General features: G+C 34.8%; 1 protein-coding gene across 4 annotated transcripts in view; it reads right to left on the reverse strand.

The window, feature by feature from the left end:
* Positions 1–27,966, reverse strand: part of FAF1 (Fas associated factor 1) — a 514,293-nt gene that overhangs the window by 253,351 nt on the left and 232,976 nt on the right. For all 4 annotated transcript variants that reach the window (XM_042951186.1, XM_042951190.1, XM_042951187.1 and 1 more), the window contains one exon: positions 12,028–12,133. In XM_042951186.1, coding sequence (XP_042807120.1) covers positions 12,028–12,133 — 106 coding nt within the window. The remainder of the gene's footprint in view (positions 1–12,027; positions 12,134–27,966) is intronic.

The raw sequence follows: 27,966 nt of genomic DNA on the forward strand, positions 1-27,966 counted from the left end.
TTCTTGAAATGCTTGAGGGGTGCCTGGGTGGCTCGGTAGGTTGAGTCTGACTTCGGCTCAGGTCATGATCTCACAGTCCGTGAATTCGAGCCCCACGTCGGGCTCTATGCTGACAGCTGAGCCTGGAGCCTGTTTCAGATTCTGTGTCTCCCTCTCTCTCTGCCCCTCCCCTGTTCATGCTCTGTCTCTCTCTGTCTCAAAAATAAATAAACGTTTAAAAAAAATTAAAGAAAAAAAAAGAAATGCTTGAAATACCAGAAACATTACTTGAATGACTTCACTTTTGCAAATGCCTTCAGGTGCAAACAAGCTCACTGAGTTACAGATTGCTCTCTTTAAATTCAGTCATTCATTAAGCATACAGACTCTGTAACAAATTCAGTGGAAGGTCCACAAATAAAGAGATGAATTTGATAGTTTTCCTGGTCTTAGTCTAACGGGGAAAAAATAATAGATAACTGCAAACGAGTGTGATAAATGCTAAAACAGAATATATATTCACAAGGAGACAAGAAGCTCAGGAAAGAGAGAATAACCAAAAATTTGACCACCCAGATTGAATACCACCTGCCTCACAACATTTTGTTTCCAATTACTTTTGGCAGTTGCAACAAATCAATTTCTCCCCATCATAGAAGAAAGACTGGCCATAAGTGAGGCCATTCAAAAAGAAAAGTAAAAAAAAAAAAAAAAAAAAAAAAAAAAAAAAAAAAAAAATCATAGTCTCTTAAACTAGTTCCTGGAAATCTAAAAAAACTTTTGAGCAACAGAGGATATGTATATCAATAACACAGATGTTTAATTTGAAGGCATCAACATTCATTTAAATTGATGAAATGTATGCATGTTAATGTATCAATCACTTTTAGAGTCATGCTTTACATGTTGCTCCAGTCATTATATACAAAAACTAGCTACAATATTTGAAATTCCAATTACCAATAGAAATTACAACTTGTAAGACATTTTATTATATTTCTGAAATTTCCAATTCCAAGCAAAGTGATCCATGTACATACCTGTTATCAGCAACAAAAATTTTATCCATAAAAAAACAGCAGCCTTGCTTTAAAAATACCTTATTAAAATTCCCTTCTTTACAATGAGAAGGGTAGGGGAAGTATTTCCCAATTCAACAGAAATGAACTAATATTCTTTTGTTTTTTAATTTATTGATTTGGGAGAGAGAACGTGTGCACAGGGCACAGGGAAGGGGCAAAGAGAGAGGTAAAGAATCTCAAGCAGGCTCCACACTATCAGCACAGAGTCTGATATGGGCTCAAACCCAGAAACTGTGAGACCATGACCTGAGCTGAAATCAAGAATCGGATGCTTAATCGACTGAGCTACCCAGGCACCCCAAACTGATATTCTATTATAATAATAATTATTATTATTAGACATTACAAATATACCTCTTAGCAGGAAATACTTCACATTTTCATCAGGTAAAGGCAGGCGTGTAAATAAATGTATACTGCTTTTGATAACAGAATACCAAAAGCACTAGAAACAAATGGCAACAGCATATTTTGAACTTAACATATATAATCTATAACTTAAATGTTTTTGAAATGTAATTTTTATAAAATTATTAACAAGAGAATCAGGAATGTCACTATCTCACTTGTAACCACTTGTAACTGAGTTTATTTAAATATGATTTGTTTTTTTTCCTTTGTAATGATTATAGGATCTCTTCAACATTAACGTCACTACCATAACATGGTAACAATATACTTACAAAAGAATTATGACAAGTATTAAATCAATGAAATAGGAAAAAATGGGAAAACAGAAGGAAAGAGGCTGAGAAAGTCAACTGATTTCAATTACTCTGAAATAAAGCTGTAGCTTGATATATAAATCTTTAACTTTCCTATATACATTAGGAATTTCCACTTTGGATAGATCTTCACTGTACTAACATTTAGAACAGGTTTAGCTCTATCAGAGAAAAGAGGATTACATAAATGGGTAGAAATTAATGCTCCAGAAAGATGACATATTCGAGAGAGGTCCAGCAGGTATGTAAAAACTCTAGAGCTGCTTATCTTTAAAATCTGTAAAATGGAAGGTTCAGTCTCTTACAATATGGTTTCTCTCTTTCTAGCTATCTGCTTTTTAAATTTTAACTACCTACTTGCAAAGCAAGGAAAACTTTATCAATATTATTAAATTTTGTCTTCATGGACAACTTGAAAACAATTCAGTCTGTATCAATCAAATAAGTCATGACACCTTGATCTCTAACAATGAAAGAGAAATTACATATACATGATAGAGTCTTATTTAGAACCTTTTCTTGTTCTCTCACTCCATTGGCTAATCCTGGACTCTCTCTGGAGTGTATTTTATGATGCTCTCCAAAAATACATCAATAAGACTTATACTTTTCCAAATGGGGGTTATTTAATCTTAAATATGTGCCCCCACACAAATATGAGCATCACTGTCTTTTGTACAGTCTTTGTTTTAGAGGGAAAAAATATTTTCTTGGATGCCCATTGTCATTTCTAAAGCTTAACCTGGGAGGTTCCTCTCTCACCTTCTGGAATTGGCCAAATCACATTTATTTCTTCACTGTTTTTTTTGTTTTGTTGTGTGTTTTTAAGTCTCTAAATCAACCCCAACAAACCTCTGGCTTTTATTCTTATGCCTTCAATTACACTCAATTTGTGGGGATTTGGCTTTTCTAACATAAAGATTTTAAGAAATTATCCATAATCAATGTGTGGAATAGCTATAGCCAAAAAGGAAAAGATTCCTTCCTTGACTTCATCTGCATGGATACCATACCTCTGGAGACCACAGGCTGAAACTGGTGGCATTTTAAAAATCCTATTTTGTACTCTTAAGTGCAAATCCAGTTTGTTTTCCACTGTTACGCATAGGACTTTCCCAGCATTACTGTTTTCCAAAGTACCTTCTTCCCTTATTTCCTTCATCCCTTTCCATCAAGTATTCATGTTCAGTATTATTTCTCCCCCTGCTCTCCCTCCACCCCCCATGCATAAGCTGTAAAATAGATGTAAAGCTTGGTGTAAGTCCAAAAATTTTATGATCAAAATACATACTTAGCAAATTGTTTGGCTAAATCTTTCATGTATGATGAAAGATTATTACCACAATTCATTAGCAAATTATAGACTTTGAAATGTAGGCAGACAAATATTTGGCCCTGTATCAATCAATTTGGACCAGCTGGGTAGAAATTCACACAATCCCAGGAAACCCGGGAAGTGAGGTGCTCTTTCATTTTTCATTCACTTGAAACATTAAAGAAAAATTATCATTCTATAAAAATGTCCACTTCTCAAGATTTTAGCAGAGCCATTTTAGATTGAGTTTTATTTTCAGTCAATTACTACCTTAGTGACCAATAAACTGATCATTTTTCTTTCAATCCATTGTGGAAGAATAATGCCTGGTGTTATATAGGCACCTTAATATTGGACCATTATAGCCCACCTTAAGATCTAAATATTTAATAATGGTCCTATTGCCCTAAAATGGGGAAGGGTATACTTCTACATACACTAAATCAGCTTGGAAACTAATTTCGCAGTTCTTCACAATAAATATCATTAACATTCTTTCTCTGAGCCTCTCTAGCCTAGTAAGGTGACCCTGTACAAAGATTCTGATTGATCCTATGTCTGTCTGTTTTGGTTAAGCTACTAGGCCATATATGGGGACAGCTGCACTTTGGGAGCAACTTAAAACAAATTTCATCTTAGTGGCATCTAATCCAGTGCTTGGTAAAGACGCATGGAGAAGTCAGTGTCAAAATTAAACAATGCCGGCTTTGCAATGAGCAGATGCTTTTGCCTTGCAGCTGTAAAAACCTTAAAACAATCCAGTACTCTACTGTCTGGTCACGCAATGACCACAAAGCAAGGAATACATTTTGTCATTTATAAAAAATGTTTGCTACAAGCTTTTAAAGTCTTTTTTCTTTTAAAAATATGTTTAAAAAAAGGAACATATTGAGGGTTATAATAAGGTTAATATAGCTCTAAACTGAGCTATAGGATTTTTGTTTAAGTTTTATTTTCCATACTAAATATGTCTGAAGAAGAACTCCTTGACTAGGTAGCATTAAGTCATATACAAGACACATTAGACAAAAGAAAAATGATCATAAACAGATGTTGTAAGGGGTTTATGGCCAAATAATCTTTGGTATATAAGGATAAACATGTAAATAATTTTCAACATGTAGGCCTTAATATATACCTTGACTTGATCTAGGTTATGTTTACGAGCACTTTACATTCACTTACCCAACCTCTGATTTACTTCTGTCTCTCTCTCTCTCTCTCTCTCTTTTTTTTTTTTTTTTTTTTGCTGGTGTTGGGTAGGGAGAAGAATGAGGAAGTTATTATTCTTATTTAATGGCTGGAGGATACTTAAATGTTAAAATATTTCTCAGCTTAAGTAACCCAGTACCTACCAAGGTCTGTTAAAAATTTCAGCCTCTTCCAGACCTTAGAAAAAGGTTTCTTTCTCTTTTTCCCTTCCCTTAGAGGACAGAAGCTTGTCTCTGGCATCAGGAATCTAGGGGTTAATATTTTAATGTTGAAATAAACTCTTCTTCATGAGGAGAAAGGCTCAAACTACTATGCCTATGAAACCAAAGAATCAGCCCCACCTAAAGTAAGTGATTGCATGGTCAATCCACGTCTGCTAACTGAAGTCCTAGATTTAAAGATAGCTTTGTATGGTACCTACAAGAAAGAGAATCTAGTAGTCTTACCTTCGATTTAAACTGAAAAAAAAAAAAAAAAAAAAAAAAAAAAAAAAAAAATTTTTTCAGTAAGCATTTCCTAGTCATTCATATTTTTTCTAGAAATCCTTATCTCCCTAAGGATATCAATTTATTTACACCTCATTGCTTATAAATTTCATTATGTTTTGTTGGTTGAAGGTTTGAGGACTCCCCTTATATTCTTCCCCATCTCAAAACTTATATTTCAATGAACAAAGTCCCAAAGTAATGACATTAATAGGAAATAAATCAAATTTTATTTTAAATATCAAAGAAAGCATGTTACCCTCTATTAAAAGTCTTTGAAAAATAAAAATTAAAATGTTTTTGTGGTTGTTTTTACATTTCTACATTTTATTTCCTAAGACTAATTAAGACATATTAATATATAAAGCGTTATTGGTGTCTTATGCCTTTTAAAGTATAAATGCTAAACATTCATTTAAAGAGACAGGCCAAACTTAAGAAATAATCTTCTCTATGAATTATTTACAATTATCATTAACTTACATATTACTGGCATGATTTTGTTGTATTCTTTGCTAATAACTATAATTAAAATGAACTTGAATTATAATGTCAGTATGCCATCAAATAAAAGTATAACATGTGACAATATATCACAAGAGAATTAAACTTCAAAGTATAAAAACATACAAAATAATTGACATGTCCTAGATGTGATCTCCTGTATCTTCACACACATAACTTAGAAGAATTCATTATTTTACAGTGTCAGTATTCCAAATTACAAGTATGGTACACAAATAGCTTTAAGGATAAGAATAACTATAAATTTGCACAAACTGGGCTTGCTATATCTTCTTGTTATGTCATAATAACTTTGGCTAATTATTAGTATTATGCTAAGAAGAACCACGTGAAAATATGTTTGGAACTGCATTCCAATTTATGATAATTAATTCTACAATTCCAATTCACATTTAATGGACTTTAATATACTACATATTTTTACAGGACCACGTAAAAATTGGCAAAAACGGTTGGCTCAAATAAACGTTCTCTATTAAGTGCAATTTATCCCTTTGGGTTCACTCAATAACCGCAATATATTTTTGAAGTATATATTTTACTCAAAAAATACATAAGTAAGTCACAAACCAAAAGCTAACAGATGTGTGACTTCTAATTAGTTATAATAATCTCTGCTTCAATGCCATTAGAATGAGCCTTTCTTTTCTTTTGAAAACTAAAAAAGCTTTCCTTTGAATTTTAAACTGTCAGGGTGCTTCAAAGTCAATGTACGAAATCTGCTTTGATTAAAATTTTAGACATCTACAGTGATAACTTTATGAAAGGAAAATATTAAATTATAATTATCCTAAACAGACACAGTCTTGTGAAACTAACCCTACATTCATGTTAAAACACAAAGAGTTGAATATAATGAATTTGATTCATCCTTGGACACAAAGCTTCACCACAGTAAACTCAGTCAACTGTTGCTCTTGCGCCTATATTCATGGTGCTTAAATAGCGCACTTTAAAACAAAAAAAACTCCAATTGGCTTTTCATATATCCACCCTCCCCAAAAATAACGCACTTGAAAAACTCAAATGATATGAAAGGCTTCAAGGCCTCTTTTCTCCCTTTCATAGCCCTTTTTTTTATTTCTGTTTGCAGTAATCTGCCTTTCTCTTTCTCTTTCTCATTGCTACAGAGCAAGCGAGGAGGCTCAGAGCTTTGAAAAGGGGGCTCAGTGTGTAATGGGTCCACTAGAATTAATTTACTTGCACCAAATCCATTGAGCACAGAGGGTTTTTTTTCCCCCTCTCTCTCTCTCTCTCCGTCTCTCTCTCTCTTCTCAAATCATTTGGAGTCGAACGCAGCCCCCAGCCTTTGTAATTCTAGTAAAGCACTTAAAGTGCACAGTAGGTGTTCATGAGGACCATCTGGTCAAAAGCAAAACAAGCTGCTGATTTTGCCTTTGAATAGAATGAAGCAAGTGTGAATTAGTCTCTTCAATTAGCACTATTACAACCTGTCAAGTGCATATTGTAAAACAGGATTATTACAGTATTGGTCACCAGTGCAATTATTTACTCTCTGCCTTTTCTTGCATATAAAAATGTCTTATGTTTATTAGTTTCTGATAACTGAACATAATTTCTCCCAACCCAGACATTTCGAAACTACCTACACACAAATCAGAGATTATGAAACATGGTCAGCTAAGAAGATGTTAGGATACACATATTTTAAGTAACAAAGGACTAAAGCATTGTCCTTAAATCTTAACAAAATTTCATTGTTCCTATCCTCTTGAAAGTAGGTGAAGGAATACTTAAATACTTAATTTCCCATAGAGATTATTCTAAAATGTTTTTGGAGAGAGAAGAGAGAAAAAGACTTGTCAGTTTCAAATGGCCACATTGTAAATTTTACTTAAACTTATTTCCTACGGGGATGATTCATTAAGAATCACAGGTAACCTCAATATTTATAAAATGATTATTAGCAATTTGTTCGCTTTAAGTGGTATGACTTCAACAGATTATAACATGTAACTTGAAACTAATAATATACATGCATATTTAAAAGAAACTCATAATCTCCTTTTCTGAAAGCTGAATAAAGGCTTGAATTCATTGCCCAGTTGCTTAAGAAATTATGTCTTTCATTCTTGCTAAGATGTCACTTGTGATTTCAAATTTTAAAAAATCAAACTATGATATATGCTAATTAAAATGGGTTCATTCTAATTGAGTTTATATATGCCATTTATTTTGAAGTAAATTTATAAATCACTTAAACTTTTAATTAAACAAGCACACAATTTAATTTACTCTCTTGCATATGCACATTCTCAGCTACTCTATTCTTCAGTTCTGTGCCAGCACCCCCGCCCTCTCCACACTAGAAAACAAACAAACAAAAAAACAAACAAACAAAAACACCTATACTTAAAACATTTAGAGAAAGGGCATGTTAGTTAAACAGTTATAGTCAACCCAATACCAGAAAATTGCTTATTAGTACAATCTGTAAAAAATTACATGTTTAATTGTTGTTAATGATCTCCAGCATCAGAGGAGACTAGTTTGAAATATACGTTAGTCAAGCAAGTTGAGAAAGTAGCAAGTAGGAAAATAGACATAAAACCCAACACGTTTCAAATTTGCAGAATCAGACTAGCCTCATGATTTCACAATTATTTAGTCAAGATTATTTTTAAGGACTGGTATGATTTATGTATTTAGTTCACTTCTCATTGCTAATTCAAACCACTGGCTTCATTTGACAATCACTAGTATTAGTAGTGAAATGCTTTACTCTTCTAAGCAAGATATATCTTTATAGGTTGTCAATTTTTCCATTTCATTTCCCTTAAGAACTAAATCAACATTAATAAGAACAGTGAGAATTCTAGGGTAAAGTGAAACTTGGAAGAGGATTTAAATAATTCTAAAAGCTATTCATCATGCTTCTTGCTATAACAGATAATACTCCATGATTCCATACCAAAAATACTTAGGTTTCTTATCACTGTTATTCTGGGTCATGTGTGTATTCCTTAAGTTTGTATGACATCTGCAAAGAAAAGTGGATATTTTGCCTAATAGAAGCTTTTGCAATAGTAATATGGACAACAAAGAATTAGTTTCCAAGAAAAGTTGGCTTGATTTCAGGGACTTCATATCCTTTTCCACACCTGGGTTTAGGATTTGCAGTAGGCAAATTGATCTTTTTCCTTTAATTTAACCAATCCCAAGTGCATTTGTAATCACAGATTTTAACAGTATTAGAAAGTAGTATTACTACAATCAATATAATGAACTGTTTAAAAATCTGAATTCTCAGTGAAGAAAATGCATTAAAATTAGGTAAGCTCGTTTGAATCTTCAAAGAAATTCACTGTTTTAAAGTGTGACAAGTAGCTACTTCAGGACCCAAAAAGGTGGAAAGAAAGACTGTCACAAAGTTACTGTCATATTATCTGATAATTTGTTAAATGGAAAAAAGAGAAAGGATTTTTAGGCTTACAACTACTTCCAACTTTCCAGTCTGACCGTTTTATGCTATCAATGTCTTTTCCTCAAGTAGAAGGATAATGTAAATGGAATGATTTGTAAAGAGATTAAAAAAAAAACCCCAATATCTAACTAGCCTAAATTAAAATCTAGAGCACCCGAAGGACATAAGTCATGCATTGTGAAGCAAGAGAACACAGAGCCAGAATGAACAAACACTTGCACAACTATCGGTTTATCACCACTAAGTTGCATGAACATATGGTCACTGAAGAGTTTATTTGAAATTCAAACTACATCTAAGTTCTATTTTCTAATTCAGTATTTTAAAAAATGTATTTTGTCTAATTAAAAGTTGAATTCATAGGACCTTTTCAACCCTATTTCATTTAATAGAAATTTCTCTCTGGGACAAAAATATTACAAAAGCTTTCTCTTGTATATGCAAGGTTTTCAAAATTTAAAAATATCAAAAAAATGGGCTTTTTTTCCCCCACCTATAGCAAAAATAAAATACTCCTACACTGGAAAAAAAATCAGGTGGTTTTTCTTCCTTTCCCTCACATATTGGTCAAAATTCATTCTAGGAAATATTAAACAACACTGAAAAGAAACTGATGACAGAAATTAATTTATAATTTAGGATGTAAGGCATCACTAAGCTTCTACATTCATAGCAAAAATTCTAACATTTCTAGTACTACAAAAATTCTAACATTTCTAGTATGACAAAATCATACTGACATTATATTTTTATTGTGTTGCAAACTGACTTTTAATCATACAACAAAAAAAGCCACATACTTAAGTGTCACTCTGGGTTGCATGGCTGTAGCATAAAAGCGTCTATTCTTTCCCAACTACCTCCCTGCCCCCCAAGTATTCCACAAGTTGAAGAAGAAAAGTCTTAGGACTAGACCTACAGAGTGTAATCCCAGGCCTAGAGAGTGTTATCCATATTCATTTTCTAAGTTGTACAGAATAAAAGAGCCTACATGTACCTGTCTACTCATAAAAGGCAACTGATATTAGAAACTTCATTTATTTTGTCCTGGCACCTAGCATTTCAAAATCTTATTTTAAATAAACTTAAAAAAAGAAAAAAGAAAAAGAGGAAACCAAACTGTTACAAAGAAATACGTTAAGAATATCTGTCTTTGCAAAAATATTTCTAGGACATTTTTCATTTAGAAAATGGTATGAAAAGGTTTACTGTTTTCAAGTCCTTGAGGCTTAAAATATATTTGATAATCTAAATTGCAGGCAATGGAGAACAGTTTCAGCCAACTGTGGCGCACAATGGCACATTTACAGAATTTTAAATATTTCTTTTAATAATTGATGTAGTCATTTTGAATCATTCTGCATAGGATATCAGGTGTGAGCAGATTGCATTAACGCTGCTTAAACATTTCAACTTGTCAGTATGGCCAACTCGATTTCGGAAATATTTGCAGTATTTTCCCATCGAAACAGTAATAAAGGCAAAATAAATATATGCCACTACTTTATAATCACCGAACATTAATGAATATTTTATGTCTTTTTAAATCTCCCTGTTTAATTTAAAAGGGTGAAATTAAGTCTCCTCCTTGCAATATGCCAATTATCTGTAAATCAAACAATAACTTGGCCATTATGCTCCTTTTTGTTAATATAAGAGAAGCTAATTTGAAAACACTGAATGGCATTTTTAGACTATCAGTTTAATAGTCCTTTCTGCCCTCTTGTGGGAGAAAATTGAAACACACTCAAACTATAGAAACTGGAAATGTTTAAAAAAAAAAAGTTAAAATTTTGGCTGTAAAAATTTCAGTCAGAAAGGAAATAAAGAAGTGTATATTTATCCATCATGCATTATACTAGTCTTCAATTTAAAAAAGTAAATCAGAATGAAATTTACTTCATATTATTTTTGCTTTTCTTGATTAAAATGGAGTTACTTGTTAGAAACTAAATTTCCTTATTTAATTACATCCAATATATAACTTAAATTTTACCACCATAAAGTTACCAGAATAAATTCTGCAATATAGCCATAGTTAAACATTATTTTTAATGTAAAAGCAACAATGATTCTCCAAGGAATTAAAACTTTCAATTTAGAAACTAGAACACCCATTGTAGAGGTTAAGAATGAAATGGCAATTAATATTTTTAAACCCTGGGGAAAAAATCAAATTCAAGCTTATGATTCAAAGTATGGGCAGAGAAAAATTTACTAGTCAACCAACTATTCAAGTGATAAACAAAGAAAATAAACTTCAAACAGTGATTTATTTACGGCAAATTCAGAAGTTGAAATTCATTGACAAAACATCAAAAAAGGAAACCATTAATAGTCTAACCACTGCTAAAACAATTCATATATGTCTGAAAAATGACTAGGTGAAAACAACTCATTCTTTCATTATGACATTAGTAATTATTTTAACCAATGTAGTCCAAGAAAAAAATTATGAAATAATCCAAGATTAAACATAATTCTCTTTATAAAAATATTAGTAGACAAATGATTGTTGTCTTAACAACTAACAAGAGGTAATGTGTTATAACTGTCATTTCAATGTTTCTAAACACAAGTCCTGTCAAACCCTTGAATATTTTCCCCCCATGGAGATAAATTACTGGCTTTTAAGTGGGTGGGGCCACAGGCAAGAAGGTACCTTTTCTCTCTTGGGGGCGGTTCTTTTTTGAAACAGTGGCCCTGGTTGGCCACATTGAAGAAAATATTAACACTATAAATAGACTCTTCTCAGATATTCTGAGCTAAATGACTGACAGTCTCCAACAGCATTTCACGAATACTGTCCAACGTTGGGATTGAGCTACTTAAGCAAAGCTTTCTCAAATTCCTTTTGGAAAAAGCCATGTTGTAAATAATGTATTTGAAAGCAACCGTTCAAATAAAGTACAAGCATGTTCGAAAATGCATGTTGTCCACAATTTCCAAATTAATATTTTAAATCATTACTATAAAACCATAAAATGCATTATGTAATAACAATGAGTTATTTCTAAGCAAGGTTTTAAGTTGACTATTTTAAGAGTTATCAAGAGCTCTCATTTATAACATCTATCTTTCTAGGTCAAGTCATTTAATATATCTACAGTAATCATTGATGCTCCAGTTAATTAAAATTAAGAACCCAATAATGAAACATAAAGAGAGTTTCCAACTAGAACAGATAAGCCCTCTTTAACAGGGTCAACATTAGCTATAATGAGCTACCTTTATTCCTTAGCTGTGAGACATAACTCACCTCTTGAATAGTACTGCTTCCTGAGAAGTTCAGGTTGTACTCCCGCTGGACTTCTCGGTGGGTGATGATCAGCATGAAGTTTTGATTTAATGACTCCTGCAGGGCACTGAAAGGGTTGAAAGAAAAACAAGGAACTCTGAGATGAACATGTTCTAGCTTGCTTTACAGCTAGCTGCAAAAACCCCAGGAGTACCATAACCTCCACACAGGCATGTCCGGGCCCAATGTTATCATCTCTTCAGCTCCTAAAGGCAAGAGAGCATGCTGAGAACAACCAAGGGGAGCTAACCTGTTAACTCCTTCTCTACCAAGGTGTTTTTAAACTTCAATTCTAAACACTTTGCATACATAAGAATTTTCTAGAAGTCATAGGCTATTGTCTACATATGTATTTCCTCCAAGAGAACCAAATTTTTCAATTATATCAAATTCCAAATATAATACTAAAATGTATACTCAAATGCTCTGGTTCAAATCCAAGTGAAACAGCTGTTTTAGAAGAACAGAAATATAAAATACTGTTTATACTCATGAATGTTGTGTAAGAATAGAAATATGGTTTCAGTCAAAATTCAGAAGATACTGACTGAAAACTACAGAATTTTAATTGTTATCCCCAGATTCCTTCAAAATATCTGTGATTTCACTTAGGACTCAGAAATATACAGAATTTAGACACTGGGAGAATTCAAAGCAACATTAACCAAAATGTTAGAAATGTATCAGAACTATGAAGAGTAAATGAAATTAACCACCTAAGACAAGAAATATAAGTCATAGTTCTATTTGTTTATGACAATTTTAAGAAGCACTGTTAACACTCCAGAAAATAAAAATCTGTCACCGTTATGTATGAATAATCTATACTGGCAGCCTCAGGTATAACTGTGCCAGACTGGTGGAGGTGGGAAGACAATTTGGGTGTGCTACACAGTTCTGGCCTTTATTATTCTTTCTTTGCTAATCTGTAACTATATGATAAACATACATTCAACAGAAGATTAGGGTTAGGCAGTTAATCTCTGTCCCACTGTCTCCCATAGAGTTCCCAGGTTAATTATAGACTAAAAATACCTAGGAAACACCAATATATAGCATAAAATATTACTGATCAAAATCAAAGGAAATAATACCTAACTAAAATAGAGTTTCTTTAGGCAGGAACCTTTGTCACTGTATCCTTAGCACTTAAGCATAATGCCTGTCACACTATAAATATGTAGTAAATAATGAATAAATGGTGAATTTCCAGAAGGCAAGAGTCTTATTCATCTTTGTATCTCACAAAGCAATGTTACTTTCTTGAAAACTACTATAGGTATTAAGATTTTGATTAATTTATTTATCAACATTAACTCAATGTCTTACATTATTCCATGTGCTAAGAATATCAACCCAAATAATACATAGGTCCTGTCCATAAAAGACTTCACAATCTAAGAAGGTAGACAAATATATAAACAGCCAGAGTATAATGCAATAGGTACAACTGAGAAATTGAAAAAAGTATAATGAAAACATGGAAGGAAGTGCTCAATTCTGTCTCTGAAAGAGGGAAATGGTTAAGGAAAGCTTTAGAGGAGAAGAAAAATATAAGTTGAAATATGCTGGATAAGTAGGACCTTTGTGTTTATCATTTGGAAGACAAGAAATTTTTGCTTCATCTGGGAAAGACAGAAGGGTGGCATTTTTTAGACAAGGAAATAACAAGTGGCAGAACGTAGTAAGTTCATTCACTCAGTTAACAAATATTTATTGAGTACCTACCTATGTTTATGACATTGTTCTAGATGCTAGGGGTTCAGCAGTGAACAAAAAAAAAAACAAAAAAAACAAAAAAAAAAACAAAACATGATCCCTGCTTTCATGAGACTTACATTCCAGTAAAGGATACAAACAATAAATAAATGAGTAAGCAATTTTAGAGAATACTAAGTGCCATGAAGTAATAAAATAGGATTACAATTAAAAAGGTAACAAAGGAACAGCGTGAAGGGAATTATTTTCAACAGAACAGTTGGGGAAGGCATCTCTGAGGAAGTGCCATTTAAGTTGAAGCTGTTATGATAAGAAAGAGATAGCAGTAGTCTGATCATGTAGGTCCTTGCAGACCATAGTAAAGAACTTGATATTTATAGTAATTGCACGGGAAAACCACTGGAGGTTTTAAACAGGGAAATAGTTAAGAGCTGACTTACATTTACATGTATACAATATTATTCTGGCTGTTCAGGCTACAGTGAGGAAACAGTAAGGCAGGGAGAGCTAGAAGAGTTAGGAGGCTAGCCCTGGTAAGAAGTGGTGGTGACTTGGACTAGGGCAGTAGAGGCAAAGATGGTAAAGAGTTGTCAGGTTCAGATATCTTTCAGAGGTAGAAGCCAGACAAATTACTGATGGAATGAGAGAAAAACATAACCTCAAATTTCTGGCCTAAGCAAATGGAAGGACAGAACTGGATTTAACAAGGAAAACTGGAGTGGGAACATATTGGTTGGGGAAATTGAGAATGAAGTTTTGGACATGTTAAGATGCCTATTAGACATCCAAAAAGAGATATCATGTACAGCTATACAGAGGTGAAGGTCAAGGAAGACAGCTCAGAGCAGGACAGTTGACAGCGTACAGACAGTATTTAGATTTTGTGGGCAAAAGAAATAATCTAGAGAAATAGTTTGCTTAGAAAAGGAGAGAGGCCAGGATGGAGCACCAGGCATCCCAATCATTTGAAATCAAGCATAGGAGGAGGAGTCAGAGTAAAGGAGATTGATAAGTGGTCAGTGAGATAAGAGAAAGACCAAGAAAGTCTAGCATGAGGGAGTCAAAAAAAGTGTTTCAGTTAGGAAGGGCATGAGCAATTACACCAACTGATGCTGAGATGTTAAGTACAATAAGGTCAGAAAAAGGACAACATTCAGGAAAAAGCTCATTATGACCACAGCGAAGGGTGTGTGAAAGGCATGCAATGTGGCTCAAACAGAGGCTGGGTTAATTGTTCAATTATCTGCATGCTAAATGAATTTGGGGTCAAAAGTGGCAAGTAATGAAAAGCCTATTTGGAGTTCAAGGCCTTTCATAGGTAGACTGACTTCACAACTATTCTTCAAAATTTGGCTTTTGCTCTAGAGATTAGCTAACTTCTCATGTCAGAAACATCACACCATACTCAATTCAATCTCTGTTCATGTTATTCTCATCCTCCTTCACAACCACCCTACCAATACTGCAGCTTTCAGACCACCTTATGACGTACCATTTTTATTTATTATTGACCTTTTCTTCCAATTCCTTTATCATATACTGTATTTAATAATTATAGCATATTTTGTACAGTTTGATTTGTTTCATGTGTGGAAGTCCTCAATTCAAAACTACAAGTCTTTTAAAGATAGATATCTTATTACTCATCAGTATTTCCCTTGGCAACTAGCATAATAAAAAGTGATTCAACTGAATCCTATAAACATTTAAGGAGTAGTTAGTGCTGCATATTCTGAACTGCATATAAAGAACTACTAACTGTCATTTTTTTTTTGAGACATTCACTCAGATAGTCATTCACAGATTGCCATTCACTATCTATGAAGTGCCATTTTATTCACAAAATTGTGGTTCAAAAAGGTCAAGTAATTGCCCAAGGTCATGCAGATACAAAAAGATGAAACCCAGTTTCTAAATTATATTTAATTCTATGTCCTTTACACATCAGTATCCTATCTCCCAAATGGCTAGGCTGCTTTGGGGATACAAAGATGATTAAGACTCCTGCCTGCTAGGAGTTCACAATTCATTCATTCCTTCTATAATTACTTGATTCCTATTATTTTCATTTATTCATTCAGAGAGAGTGTGAGTGAGGAAGGAGGGAGGGAGGGAGAGAGGGTAGGGGAAAAAAAGAGAGAGAGAGAGAGAGAGAGAGAGAGAGAATATCTTAAGTGGGCTCCACACTAAGCATGGAGCCTGATATGGAGTTCAATCTCACCACTGTGAGACCATATCCTGAGTGGAAATCAAGAGGTGGAAGCTCAACTGACTGAGCCACCCACTTGTCCCCTTATTATTGGTTATAGTCAAGATAGACTACTCATAGAATTTAAAACAGATGCGAGGATTGTGAAGAAAGGAAACGGTACTTTGAAGTAATACGAAGAAGAATGGATAGTAATTGGACACGTAGATATGGAGGGTGACTATAGGCTAGTTTGAGCAGAGATGGAGATTGGAGAATATAGGGAAAAGTGCAGAAAGCAATAAGGAAGAAGTATAAGGGGATGTGATGAAGGGTTTGTGAAAAAGAAAACTTCAAAAAATTAAACACGACCATTATGGAGGTTTCAAATGCCAGGCTAAGGAGCTCAGAATTCCAGAAGTCTTGATTATTGTATAGATCCTCCTTTATCTTTACATATGGATCTACACATGTCTAATACTTTTAGTGCTTGCCTTTATGCAATTCTTTAGATATGTCTCTTGATCTTGACTGGCAGACCTGTGCAGTAATTTTGCAAAAGGTTTGTTAGGACCAGCACTGACTCAGACTACTTTAGAAGAACATCACTTTAGTGTAGTTCTACAATTCCTGGATAGTCCCGGGGCAAGGTAACTAGGCAAGAAAAAATATTTATAGGTTTAAACTGCTCGAGAGTCACAGAGCTAGATTTGAATCCTTGGCTCCACTACTTGCTAGTTGTTTGACTTTGAAATGTCAATCATACATTCTTTCAATGTATTTGCTGAATGTCCACCACATACAAGGCCCTATTTTAGACACTTAATTACTCTGTAAATTCTGTTTCCTCTTCAGGAAAAGGAGAATAATCCTTCATAGAACTGTGAATATTAAATTTTAGAAAGCCAAGTGGAAATTTTTATGCCATATAAGCTTTAAGGTGCCCTGTTATATAACTTAGTGGAATCAGACCACTTTTTTTTTTTTAGCTGTTTTATTTTTATTTTGAGAGAGTAAGCAGATTCATGGGAGGGAAGTAGCAGGGGAGGGACAGAGAAAGAGGGAGAGAAAGAAGCCCAAGCAGGCTCCAAGCTGTCAGCACAGAACCCAATGCGGGGCTTCATCTCAGGAACTGTGAGATCATGACCTGAGGCAAAACTAACAGTTGGCCCCTTAACCAACTGAGCCACCCAGGCATCCTGAAAACGGAACACTTTTGAGGGGTATTCATACTCTGAAATCTTACAATGACAGTGAAACATTAATAAAAGGATCTATGGTGTTTTTTAGTAGCATGTTTTAGTTCCATTCCTCTGCAGGAGTTCATAGAGGATAAAACTTTTTTTGATGCATTGAATGTAATTTTATACTAGGCCTAATGTTATCTAGACTCCCTCACAGTGTTCTTTTTTTACACAGGTCTTATTTGGTGTTGATATACCACATTCATATTCCTTGTGAGAATGGTTTGTCTGGAGGAGTAAGCTAAAGATATTATTTGTGACCTCAGACTCCAGCCTCACTCATTCACTTAGCCATTAACAATGATAGCTAGCCTTTAATGAGTGCTACTAGGCATCAGGCATTAAGAAATTCGTGTCAACTTTATGACGTTATGATTATCATTTTCCATTTCACAGATGGCAAAACTGAAGTTACTTGCTTAAAGACACACACAAAATAAGAAGCAGCCACCCAGGTCTAACCCTTAGGATTTGTTTTCCAGGTACTGAGAAAGGGAACCCAGTAAGATCACAGGTCTACCTTCACTGAGTTTATTGAGAGATGGGAAGATAAGTAAACTTACAATTCACATATGGTACTGTTTGCTAAGAATGCTAATACCACTTCTCCTAAGGTGCTATGGAAATAAGGAGGAAGAATACCTAAATTTAACCACAGAGGCTTTCCACAGAATCTGGCATGTGAACTGAGTAAATTTTGTTTCTTGGTTTTCTGAGGTTTTTTTTGGGGGGGGGGGTGAATTGAAATGGGGGTGAAAGCTGTAAAGAATTTACTGTGGTGACTGGTATAATTGGCAAAGACTTTATTGCTACAATATTATCTAGACACAGATTCTAGCTGCTACTTAGCAGAATGATATGAGTCCTCATAGCTATTGCATCTAGGAGCAATTTTTTAACAGTGCCTTCTAATGGTTGATTAGGATAGCTAGCCTCAGTTAATCTACCTTCAGGCAGTCTTTTACCTTCAAAATTCAGTCATTCATGCTATGTAACTTTTAACCTTTATAATAACTCTAAGGACTACTGCCAACCAAAGTGGGTGGGTGAGAAATAACATGAAATGATTTTTTTTTTTTTCAACGTTTTTATTTATTTTTGGGACAGAGAGAGACAGAGCATGAACGGGGGAGGGGCAGAGAGAGAGGGAGACACAGAATCGGAAACAGGCTCCAGGCTCCGAGCCATCAGCCCAGAGCCTGACGTGGGGCTCGAACTCACGGACCGCGAGATCGTGACCTGGCTGAAGTCGGACGCTTAACCGACTGCGCCACCCAGGCGCCCCTGAAATGATTTTTTTAATGGCATGTTTTCACTTCAATTAGAGGGAGAAGGAAAGGTATAAGCAAATGTACAACCTTCAATTTTAACCCAAAGCAAGAAATGGTTTCGATAGAATATATATTCTATTCTCACTGTAAGGTATTTAATTTTTGATTCTTCATCATGATTTTCCTTTCAGTTAGAATATTTGCATTTACCAACAAAAAGATTTTTTTTCTACAAAAGATAAGAGCTGTTAAAACTTGCCACTGCTCTACCCTCAGAGAGTGAAATTAATGTTTAAATTGTAATAAGAATCACATACATTATTCCCAAGCTTTAAGCTAGTGACTATTTGTAAAAAATACACTACAATATAATACAATGAACATTCACATTTTTAGGCAATTAATAGACCAAGTGCTAGATATTTTCATATATACCATCTCATAATTCTCCTAGCTAGTTTCTTCATTTTAAAATTGGGGCAACAGGGGGTGGCACCGGGGTGGCTCAGTTGGTTAAGCAGCCAACTTCAGCTCAGGTCATGATCTCATAGTTCATGGAGCCCCGTGTCAGGTTCTGTGCTGACAGCTCAGGGCCTGGAGCCTGCTTCGGATTCTGTACATGTCTCTCTCTCTGTCCCTTCCCTACTTGCCACTCCCTCTCTCTCTCTCTCTCTCTCTCTCAAAAATAAATAAACATTAAAAAAATAAAATAAAATAAAATAAAATAAAATAAAATAAAATAAAATAAAATAAAATAAAATTGAGGGGGGAATGATACAAGAGAGGGAATGGAAGGAAGGAAGGAAGGAAGGAAGGAAGGAAGGAAGGAAACAAACTACTCCCTTAAAATTCTCAATGTTATAGCTAAGCATCAATATTGAAGCCATCAACACAATTCCAGCAATAGTTCCAGTAGAACATCCCGCTCTGCTTTCTTTTTTGTCCACAAGTTTTACACTTATAGTGCCATTTCATTAGTAGAATGTCCACCTCTGCCTGGGGAGATCCTATTCCAATTTAACTATGAACATTTATCAGAAATCAAGAGGCCATCTATAAAATATCTGCCTTCTAGTAAGTACCAATTTCCCTTTAATTCACTGGCTTAATTTAATACATTTTATATTGCCCTCCAGTTTTAAGTTTGTTTATTTTTTGAGAGAGAGAGGGTGCACGTGCGAGCGGGGGAAAGGGCAGAGAGGAGAGAGAATAATCCCAAGCAGGCTCCATGCTTTCAGTGCAGACCCCAAGCCAGGGGCTCAAACCACAAACCATGAGATCATGACCTGAGCTGAAATCAAGAGTCAGACGCTTAACTGACTGAGCCACCCGGGCACCCTCTCCAGTTTTTTAATAAGGAGAAAATAATGTATAGCAAATCTTAACACAAAAGCCCCAGTAAGTAAATTTGAAACTACATACATTTTTATACATGTGGGCATAAAAAACCATCAATTATTAGCCTCTATGGATCAAGTACTGATAAAAGCAACAGCATTAAGAAATAAATGTAACGGGTGCCTAGGTGGCTCAGTTGGTTATGCGTCTGACTTCGGCTCGGGTCATGATCTCATGGCTCATGAGTTTGAGCCCCACGTCGGGCTCTGTGCTCACAGCACAGAGCCTGGAGCCTGCTTCAGATTCTGTGTCTCCCTCTCTCTCTACCCCTCCCTCACTCACTGTCTCTCTCTCTCTCTCTCTCAAAAATAAACATTAAAAGAAATTTTTTTAAAAAAGAAATAAATGTTAACAGTCTACTGTCTTGACTGAGTTCATTTCACACTGAAAGAGCACTTTAGAGATCCTCTTTCTGCAGAAAGCACATGGCTATTTAATATGTATAATGCAGTGATTTTTCAAGGTTAGCTTAACACTGCATTATGGTAGTGAAACAATCATTTGATCATCATGTAGCTATATACCTGTTGTTAATTCCTGATTAATAAGAAGAGGAATGGCTGGGGTGCCTGGGTAGCTCAGTAGGTCAAGCGTCAACTCTTGATTTCTGCTCAGGTCATGATCTCATGGTTCTTGTGGGTTTGAGAACTGCATGGGAGATCTGCACTGTCAGTGCCTGGGATTCTCTGTCTCCCTCTCTCTCTCTCTGCCCTCCCCGGCTTGTGCATACACTCTCTCTCACAAAATAAATAAACATTTAAATAGAAGAAGAGGTATGGCTTTCTTCCTGCCAAATAGCAGCAGGCCTATTTTATAGGGTAGCGCAGTAGCAGGCAGGGTATCTTGCATCCAGAATATGACAGTAATTTAAGAATTTCCTTTCCAGCAATTTCTTAAATCAAGAATTCCCTCTTAAAGTCTTCAGTGGGCAGATTTGGGCAGCCTATACCCTAGCCTTCCTATTAAAATAGTTAACAGTTCTAAGAGAAACATTGTTATAAAGTATACATCCATCAAGATTAAACAACCAAACTAGGAAACACAACAAATTCAGATTTAGGTTTCAGGGCTCTTATGGGCTGAATGTTTGCGTCTCTTTGGAATTCACAAGCTGAACGACTAATCCCCAATGTGCTGGTATTTGGAGGTAGGGCCTTTAGAAGGTTAAATTTAGCTAAATCATGAAGGCGGCGCCCATTATGGGATTAGTGTCCTTAACAGAAGAGGAAGAGAGACCAGAGCTTTTTCTCTCTCTGCCACGTGAGGACACAGCAAGAAGGCAACCATTTGCAAGCCAAGAAGAGGGCTTTCACCAGGAACCAAATCTACCAGTACCTTCCTTGATCTTGAACTTCCCAGCCTTCAGAACTGTGAGAAATAAATGTCTGTTGTGTAAGCCACCCACTCTATGGTATTTTATTATAGCATCCTGACTAATACTAATACTAATACTTATTACATTAACTAATGTAATAAGGGTTTTTAGAACTTTTGTATTCACCGCACCATGTAAACAGCTGCTATCAGTTGAACACAAGCTTCTAAATGTATAAATATATAAATATATACACCTCCAAATTAAAACCTCACTCACTGAAATCCATGGTAGAAAACAATATGCTTTAGTCAAAACTCCTATAACTGGGAGAAACTTAAGAATTGTACATTTTTGGCTGAGGTATGGGCAAAATGGGTGAAAGGGAGTAGGAGATAAAGGCTTCCAGTTATGGAATGAATAAGTCACAGAAATAAAAAGCACAATATAAGGAATATAGTCAATGATATTGTAATAGCATTGTACGGTGACAGATCATAGCTACACTTGTGGTGAATACAGCATAACGTATAAACTTGTGGAATCACTATGTTGTACACTTGAAACTAATGTAACATTGTGTGTCAACTACACTCAAAAAAATTTAATTGTAAATAAATAAATTTGCAAAAACAATTGTATGTTATTGTATGTAAATTTGATCTCTATAGAAAAATGTAAACCATATAAATAAACTCTTGAACAATCTGATAGCTACCATTTTGCAATTGGATGGGCCCCTTATTTTTATCTTCACAAATACAACAGACCTTTTAATCAATGTAAATGGAAACCATGGATTTGTTGACACATCATGTTCACTGACACATATAGCTTGTTGACAGTGAAATCATACTTCTCAAAATAATGCTGTATATGTAGTTACAATAAGTAAAGTATTAACACCAATATAAAGATTAAAATATTTCCTGTTTCATTCCTGCTGTGTGTATATGTTGTTTATTTTCTTGTAGTGGATATTTTAAACAAAACTATCAGTATAAAGTACAGACTTAGAGGGCTCATTTCCAGTAGATTTTACTTTTTAAATATGACCTGAATCTGAAGCAAAAACAGTAATTTTTTTCAAATTACTTTATTAGAAAAAATGTAGATAATATACTTCAAATGTGCTACTGAATTTTTAATTAATACTTCATAATTTATATCTTCCCAAAAGGCCCTACAAAATGTTCTCTTTTTTGTTTCTGGGAATATTTTATGATCTACAGCGATCTTTTTATCCTTTCAGATACATCAAGATTTTAAATTAAAAAGCATCACACACGGCAATTTAAATTTCCATCCTAAACTTACAGAGTCATATGAGCTCTTGTCAACAAAAGACCAAATTTACTATAATTATGGATTATTTACACTAAAACAAAATAAGAAATCAATATGTAAATGTAATGTTTGTTGTAGCTAATGCAGCCAGCAATGACAGATTAGGTTCAAATAGCAATCAGTTTGAAAATCTGGCACATATGTAAATGAGCTAGGGACTTGATGTTTACATTTGACTGTATTTTATTCAGGATTTTTAAATTGTCTCAGGAAGAGCATAAAAATAAAATGTTAATCTTTCCACTATAAATACAACTTGAGCCCTTATCATAACTGAAACTAGGTTTTGCTCCTGTCCAGCTAAACTAACATATGATACTAATAATTCTGAGCTGCAGATTACATCATTCTTAATTAACACTCTGCTACAGTTGTTAACATCCTCCAAGACACCATGTTATCATCACCACAAGTTCTGTAACAATCTTAAAACCACGTTTAACGAAGGTTGGCCTCTTACCCTGCAGCTACTTTTAATTGCTTTCTTTGCTGGCAATTAAATATGTCTAGATAAACAAACATTTGGTTTCACATAATTCTTAACATTTTTCATGATAATTTCAAGTTCAGGTGTCTTTATAATTACTGTTTATCAATATAGTGATATATTGGATTCAGCAAAATGTATTAACCAAAGTACGTAAGATGAATCAAAATGTGGTAATTAGTGGTGATAGTGATATATTGTGATCCATCAAGTAGTTTATAGCAAAACTGTCAAAAAATAATTCCATCCATGTAGACAAAATGTGAAGAAAACAAAAAAAAAATTACATTTACAGATATATTGATTTTTGTTTCATGAATTATGACCAAGTTTCTGACTGTTCATTAAATCAACTATAGAGAATACCTGCAATTCTTTTTCAAAGTGTGATGTTAACAAGCTAATATCTGTGGTCACTGACCTATCAATAGGCAGTAAACTGAATAAATGGGTTTGGTACATCAATCCAATTAGATGTGTTGTGAACTCCATCAATGCTTTAATTGGAGAAAAGTTTCTTCTTTCATCCAGAATGCATAACTTCAGGGAAATGTCCTTTTATTAAAATAAGCTACTTTTTAGTAACCCCCTTATTAAATTTTGAAACATTTACTAACCCAATACTTTCTAATGTCACTTTTACAAATTCTAATACTCACTAGAATTAAATTTAAGTTGAACAGCAGTCACAATAATGTACCTGAAGCACCGCTTATATCCACTAATTCTTGAGAAATAATGACCTACTTTAAAAATGATATATCAAAGTGTTATCAAATATCATAATGATTATGACACTGGTAAAGTATTCCCAAAGGTGACTATCCTTTGTAAAAACAACAAAAAGTTATTTTGTAAAGCATTTTGGAAAAAAAGTTACTTGATCCATTCAGAGTATTTACTTCCATATACAAAGTTTTCACAAAATTGTCACGTGTAGGCCAGTTAAGATCTCTCTTCTACGCTGCTAACATCTCACAAATATTGATCAATAAAAAGTCACCATGAAGAAGACACACTCATAGAACAACCATTTCAAATAACATGTCAGAAAATTATTTAGACATTAAAGCCTACTGTGTGGGGTTTTTTTTTCGGGTTTGAAAATAAAAATACTTAGACAAAAAAAGCCCCCCCTTGGAAGTTGTTCACCTCTTCCTAAAGGAGCTGCATCACTTTGTCCATCTTCATTTAAAGGATATTATGAGCATCTACTTTACACATGAACCAGGCTGAAGTGAGATGTTATATTCAGGACCATATTCACTCTGACCTTTTGAGCATGCTCAGAGGCACTATAATGAGTGGTTTAGAGTTAGTTAAGAGTTCCCTGACAGCCAAGTCCTCACTCATCCATTAACTAGCTCTGTGACCTGCACAGTGCTCACATGAGCTATCTTATTTAATCACAATGCCCCTCCCCAAAGTCCCAGGAGGCAGAAATTATCAACCTGATCACTCTGGATGAAAAAGCTAAGGCCTAACAGACTAACTTCTCCTTTCTGTACCTTAGTTCTTCCAGTCATAAAATAGGACTAGATTAGATGGTTGCTTTAAGTCCTTCCAAAGACGATACCCTTAGAATGAGAGCTTTCTTCTCATTCTAAGTCAGAACCCTGTGGGTGTGACTCTTCTTGCATAAGGAAGTATACCTTAGCAGGAAACACACAAAAGAGTGAAAAATATTACAAGAATTAACATTTGTGCAGAGATTGTGAGGTTTTGGGGAAATAGAAGAAGGATAGAGTCTGGAGGCATCTTCAGAATGTCCTTCAAATAACTGAATCCCACAAAATTACATGGTGCTTCTCAGTTATCTTTCTTCGTTGGGGTTAGGGGGAAAGATGAGAGTCAAGTAGAGTTTCAGTACAGGGTGGAAGAGACAAGAATGAGAAAGAAAAAGAAAAAGGCATACTACGTTTATATGAGTATCAATACACCTCAGCTAGAACCAAGGCTAGGAGCACAGGTGGATACTTACTACCACAACTGCTGGATAGTTATAAGAAGCTAAGGACAGAGGAGGAATACTTCAGTCTTTCCCTTTTTATATATACCATGCTTAATGGGTATAGTGAAACACATATGAAATGTGGAGAGTTAGAGACCTCAAGGATCCTGAGAAGAATGGTGTTTCATCTGCTTTTCTTCACTTCTGCCTCTGCTCATAGGGAGTATACTATTTCTGCCCATGCTGCTTCTCCCCACAAAGGAAGTTTTAATGAGAACACTTAGAGTATTTTTCCCCACTCTAGACCTGTTTCTCCCAGAGGAAGAAAAGAAGAGACTATTGCAATTATTCACAAGGTCACACTGTACTAGGTTAGGAGTCACAGAAGGCAAGGACTAAACCAGCAGCTTCCTCTTTCACTTCCTATGTCCTAGTGCAATGAATTCTCTCCCACTTCTTACCCTCTGTGGTAGATACACCTGGACAAAGCTTGCCATGAACTCCCTAAGCTGTCTTTCCTACTATGACTAGGTTGGTGAAGCAGGCCTATTGCACCAGCCCATCAGGCTCTAAAGACCCAGTCATAACTCTATTAGGCTACCTGAGTATGTGGGTCTTAAGATTTAGATCTGGAATAAGAGGTAAAAGACTCCACTTAGGATTCAAGTCTAAACCACATACTCCATTGGGTGCTTGTTTAGCCATTAAAATAGTTTTGTCACACAATGATTCTGTGGCAGAGCTGGGGTTACAACTAAGATACCTTTGACTCATTACTCCTCGATTCCTTCCACAGCACCCATTGGAAAATATAACACCCTACTCTTGCTTAATTCAAGACTACTGTCACCTGCTTTCCCACACCAATGGTTTTCCAAGGACCAAAAAAAAAAGTCATATATTTTAACACTAGTGGTTTACTCAACTATCACAAGAGTCCCAATTAGCACCCTGAATTTAACCCTGCTTATACAATAGCAATGAACTCAAAGTCATAGTTAACAGCAACTTCACAATTCAGAGGCCACACAAGAGGACCATATGCTTGACTGCGTGACAGAGCTCAAAAACAAACTCATGGAAGTCATTAAAATATTAACTGGAACCATCCTCTGAGTATAAAAAGGTCAAAGTTCAAAGACTCAGTTACTACTTATAAAAGGGAAAACTACACAGGGATACCTTATTTTCTGTCACCTTTCCATAAAATGAAAAAAACCTATATAACTAAAATGGAACTGAACATTTTCATCACCTATTAAAACAAGGCCAAAGCAAGGTGAAAAGACTGCCCAAGACTCTACCGAGACATCCTCTCAGTCCTTTTCTAGCAAGTTATCATTAGTAATACCCCAATCCAAAATGTTCAACCTCCAACTAATATTTACATATGACCTGAAAGCTTCAGCACTATTTCCCACACCTAAAATACTTTTTCTTCTGCTCTTCACTTTAATGGCTCCTCCACCATTCATGTCTCAACTTAAACAGTATATCTTTGGAGAGGCCTTTCCTGAGCATACAACCTATAGTAGCCACCCAATTCTTATCATGTCACTCTATTTTGGTTTTCTAGAAAGCACTTACTATCATCTATTGTTTTTTTTATAGTTTCTTGCCTGTCCCCCCACCTCTACACATACTATACTGTAAACTGCATGAAAGCAAGCACCTTGTCAGCTTGTTTCTCATTATATCTCTAGCACCTAGAACAATAACTTAACATATTGTAAGATGGCACTCAATCTATATCTGGTAAATGAGTGAAAAATTGACATCCTGCATAAATAACATGATAGATAGGACTCTCAACTTATCTGAAAAACACCTTATGATGAATTTGACAACTAGCAAAACAGCCAATGGAGAGAGTACGGATGCAAGAACCAAAAGTGACATTCTTCAATTAGTCATGAAACTTCTCACATTCATTACAACAAATGTTTGTTATTAAGGGCCTTTTACATACATGACACTTTCATAAGTTGAGGAAGATGCTCATTAAGAATGTTCTTGCTTTTCTTTTTTTAAAAAAATTTTTTTTAACATTTATTCATTTTTTGAGAGACAGAGAGAGAGTGCACAAGCAGGGGAGGGACAGAGAGAGGGGGAGACAGAATCGGAAGCAGGCTTCAGGCTCTGAGCTGTCAGCACAGAGCCTGACACAGGGCTCAAACTCATGGACTGAGAGATCATGACCTAAGCTGAAGTTGGATGCTCAACTGACTGAGCCACCCAGGTGCCCCTTGCTTTTCAAAGCTCAGGATCTGATTGGAGAAGATAGCCGTACATGAAATAATACTAAGGAAACTAAGACTTATAGAGGAAAAATGTTGCCTTAGGCCAAAAGGCCAGTGTCAGGCAAATACAGGACTGAACAGTCTATGTGTTCTATAAAGCCAGAGCTCCTTCCATTACTACATATTTTGATGGGAAAACCTTAAGGAACAGTAGACAAAAATAAAGGTTAACCTCATGCCAAGAAGTGAAGGCTGCCTAGCTCATTACATTTATGGGACACTTTTAAATTCTTCTGTTATTATTTACGTATAATTTTGTTTTAAAATTTACTAATTTCTTACTTGCTTTAGTATTATTTAATAGTTACCTTATTATGAAAACTTTTATGAATCTGTAGTTAAGTTCCCTTTTTCATTTCTGGTATTTTTATTTGTGCTTGCCTCTTACTTTTTCCTGTCTTGACTTTCCAAACAGAGTTAATTTGATGTTGATTACCTCTATCAATAACTTCGGCTTTTTAATCTTTCTTTCCTTCTATTTACTTTTGGTTAACTCTGTTGTTATTTCTCTATTTTTTTAAGTTGAACATACAATGCAAGTGTTTTCTATCTTTCTTGTCTTTTAATTAGTGGACTTAAGATTACGTATTTCCCTCTAAGTACCACTTTGGTTATATTCTAAGTTTTAGTATCTAGCACTCTCAGTTATGTTCATTTCTAAATATCCAGTGATTGCTACT

Source organism: Panthera leo, chromosome C1 (genome assembly GCF_018350215.1).
Source record: "Panthera leo isolate Ple1 chromosome C1, P.leo_Ple1_pat1.1, whole genome shotgun sequence".
Taxonomy (NCBI): Eukaryota; Metazoa; Chordata; class Mammalia; order Carnivora; family Felidae; genus Panthera; species Panthera leo.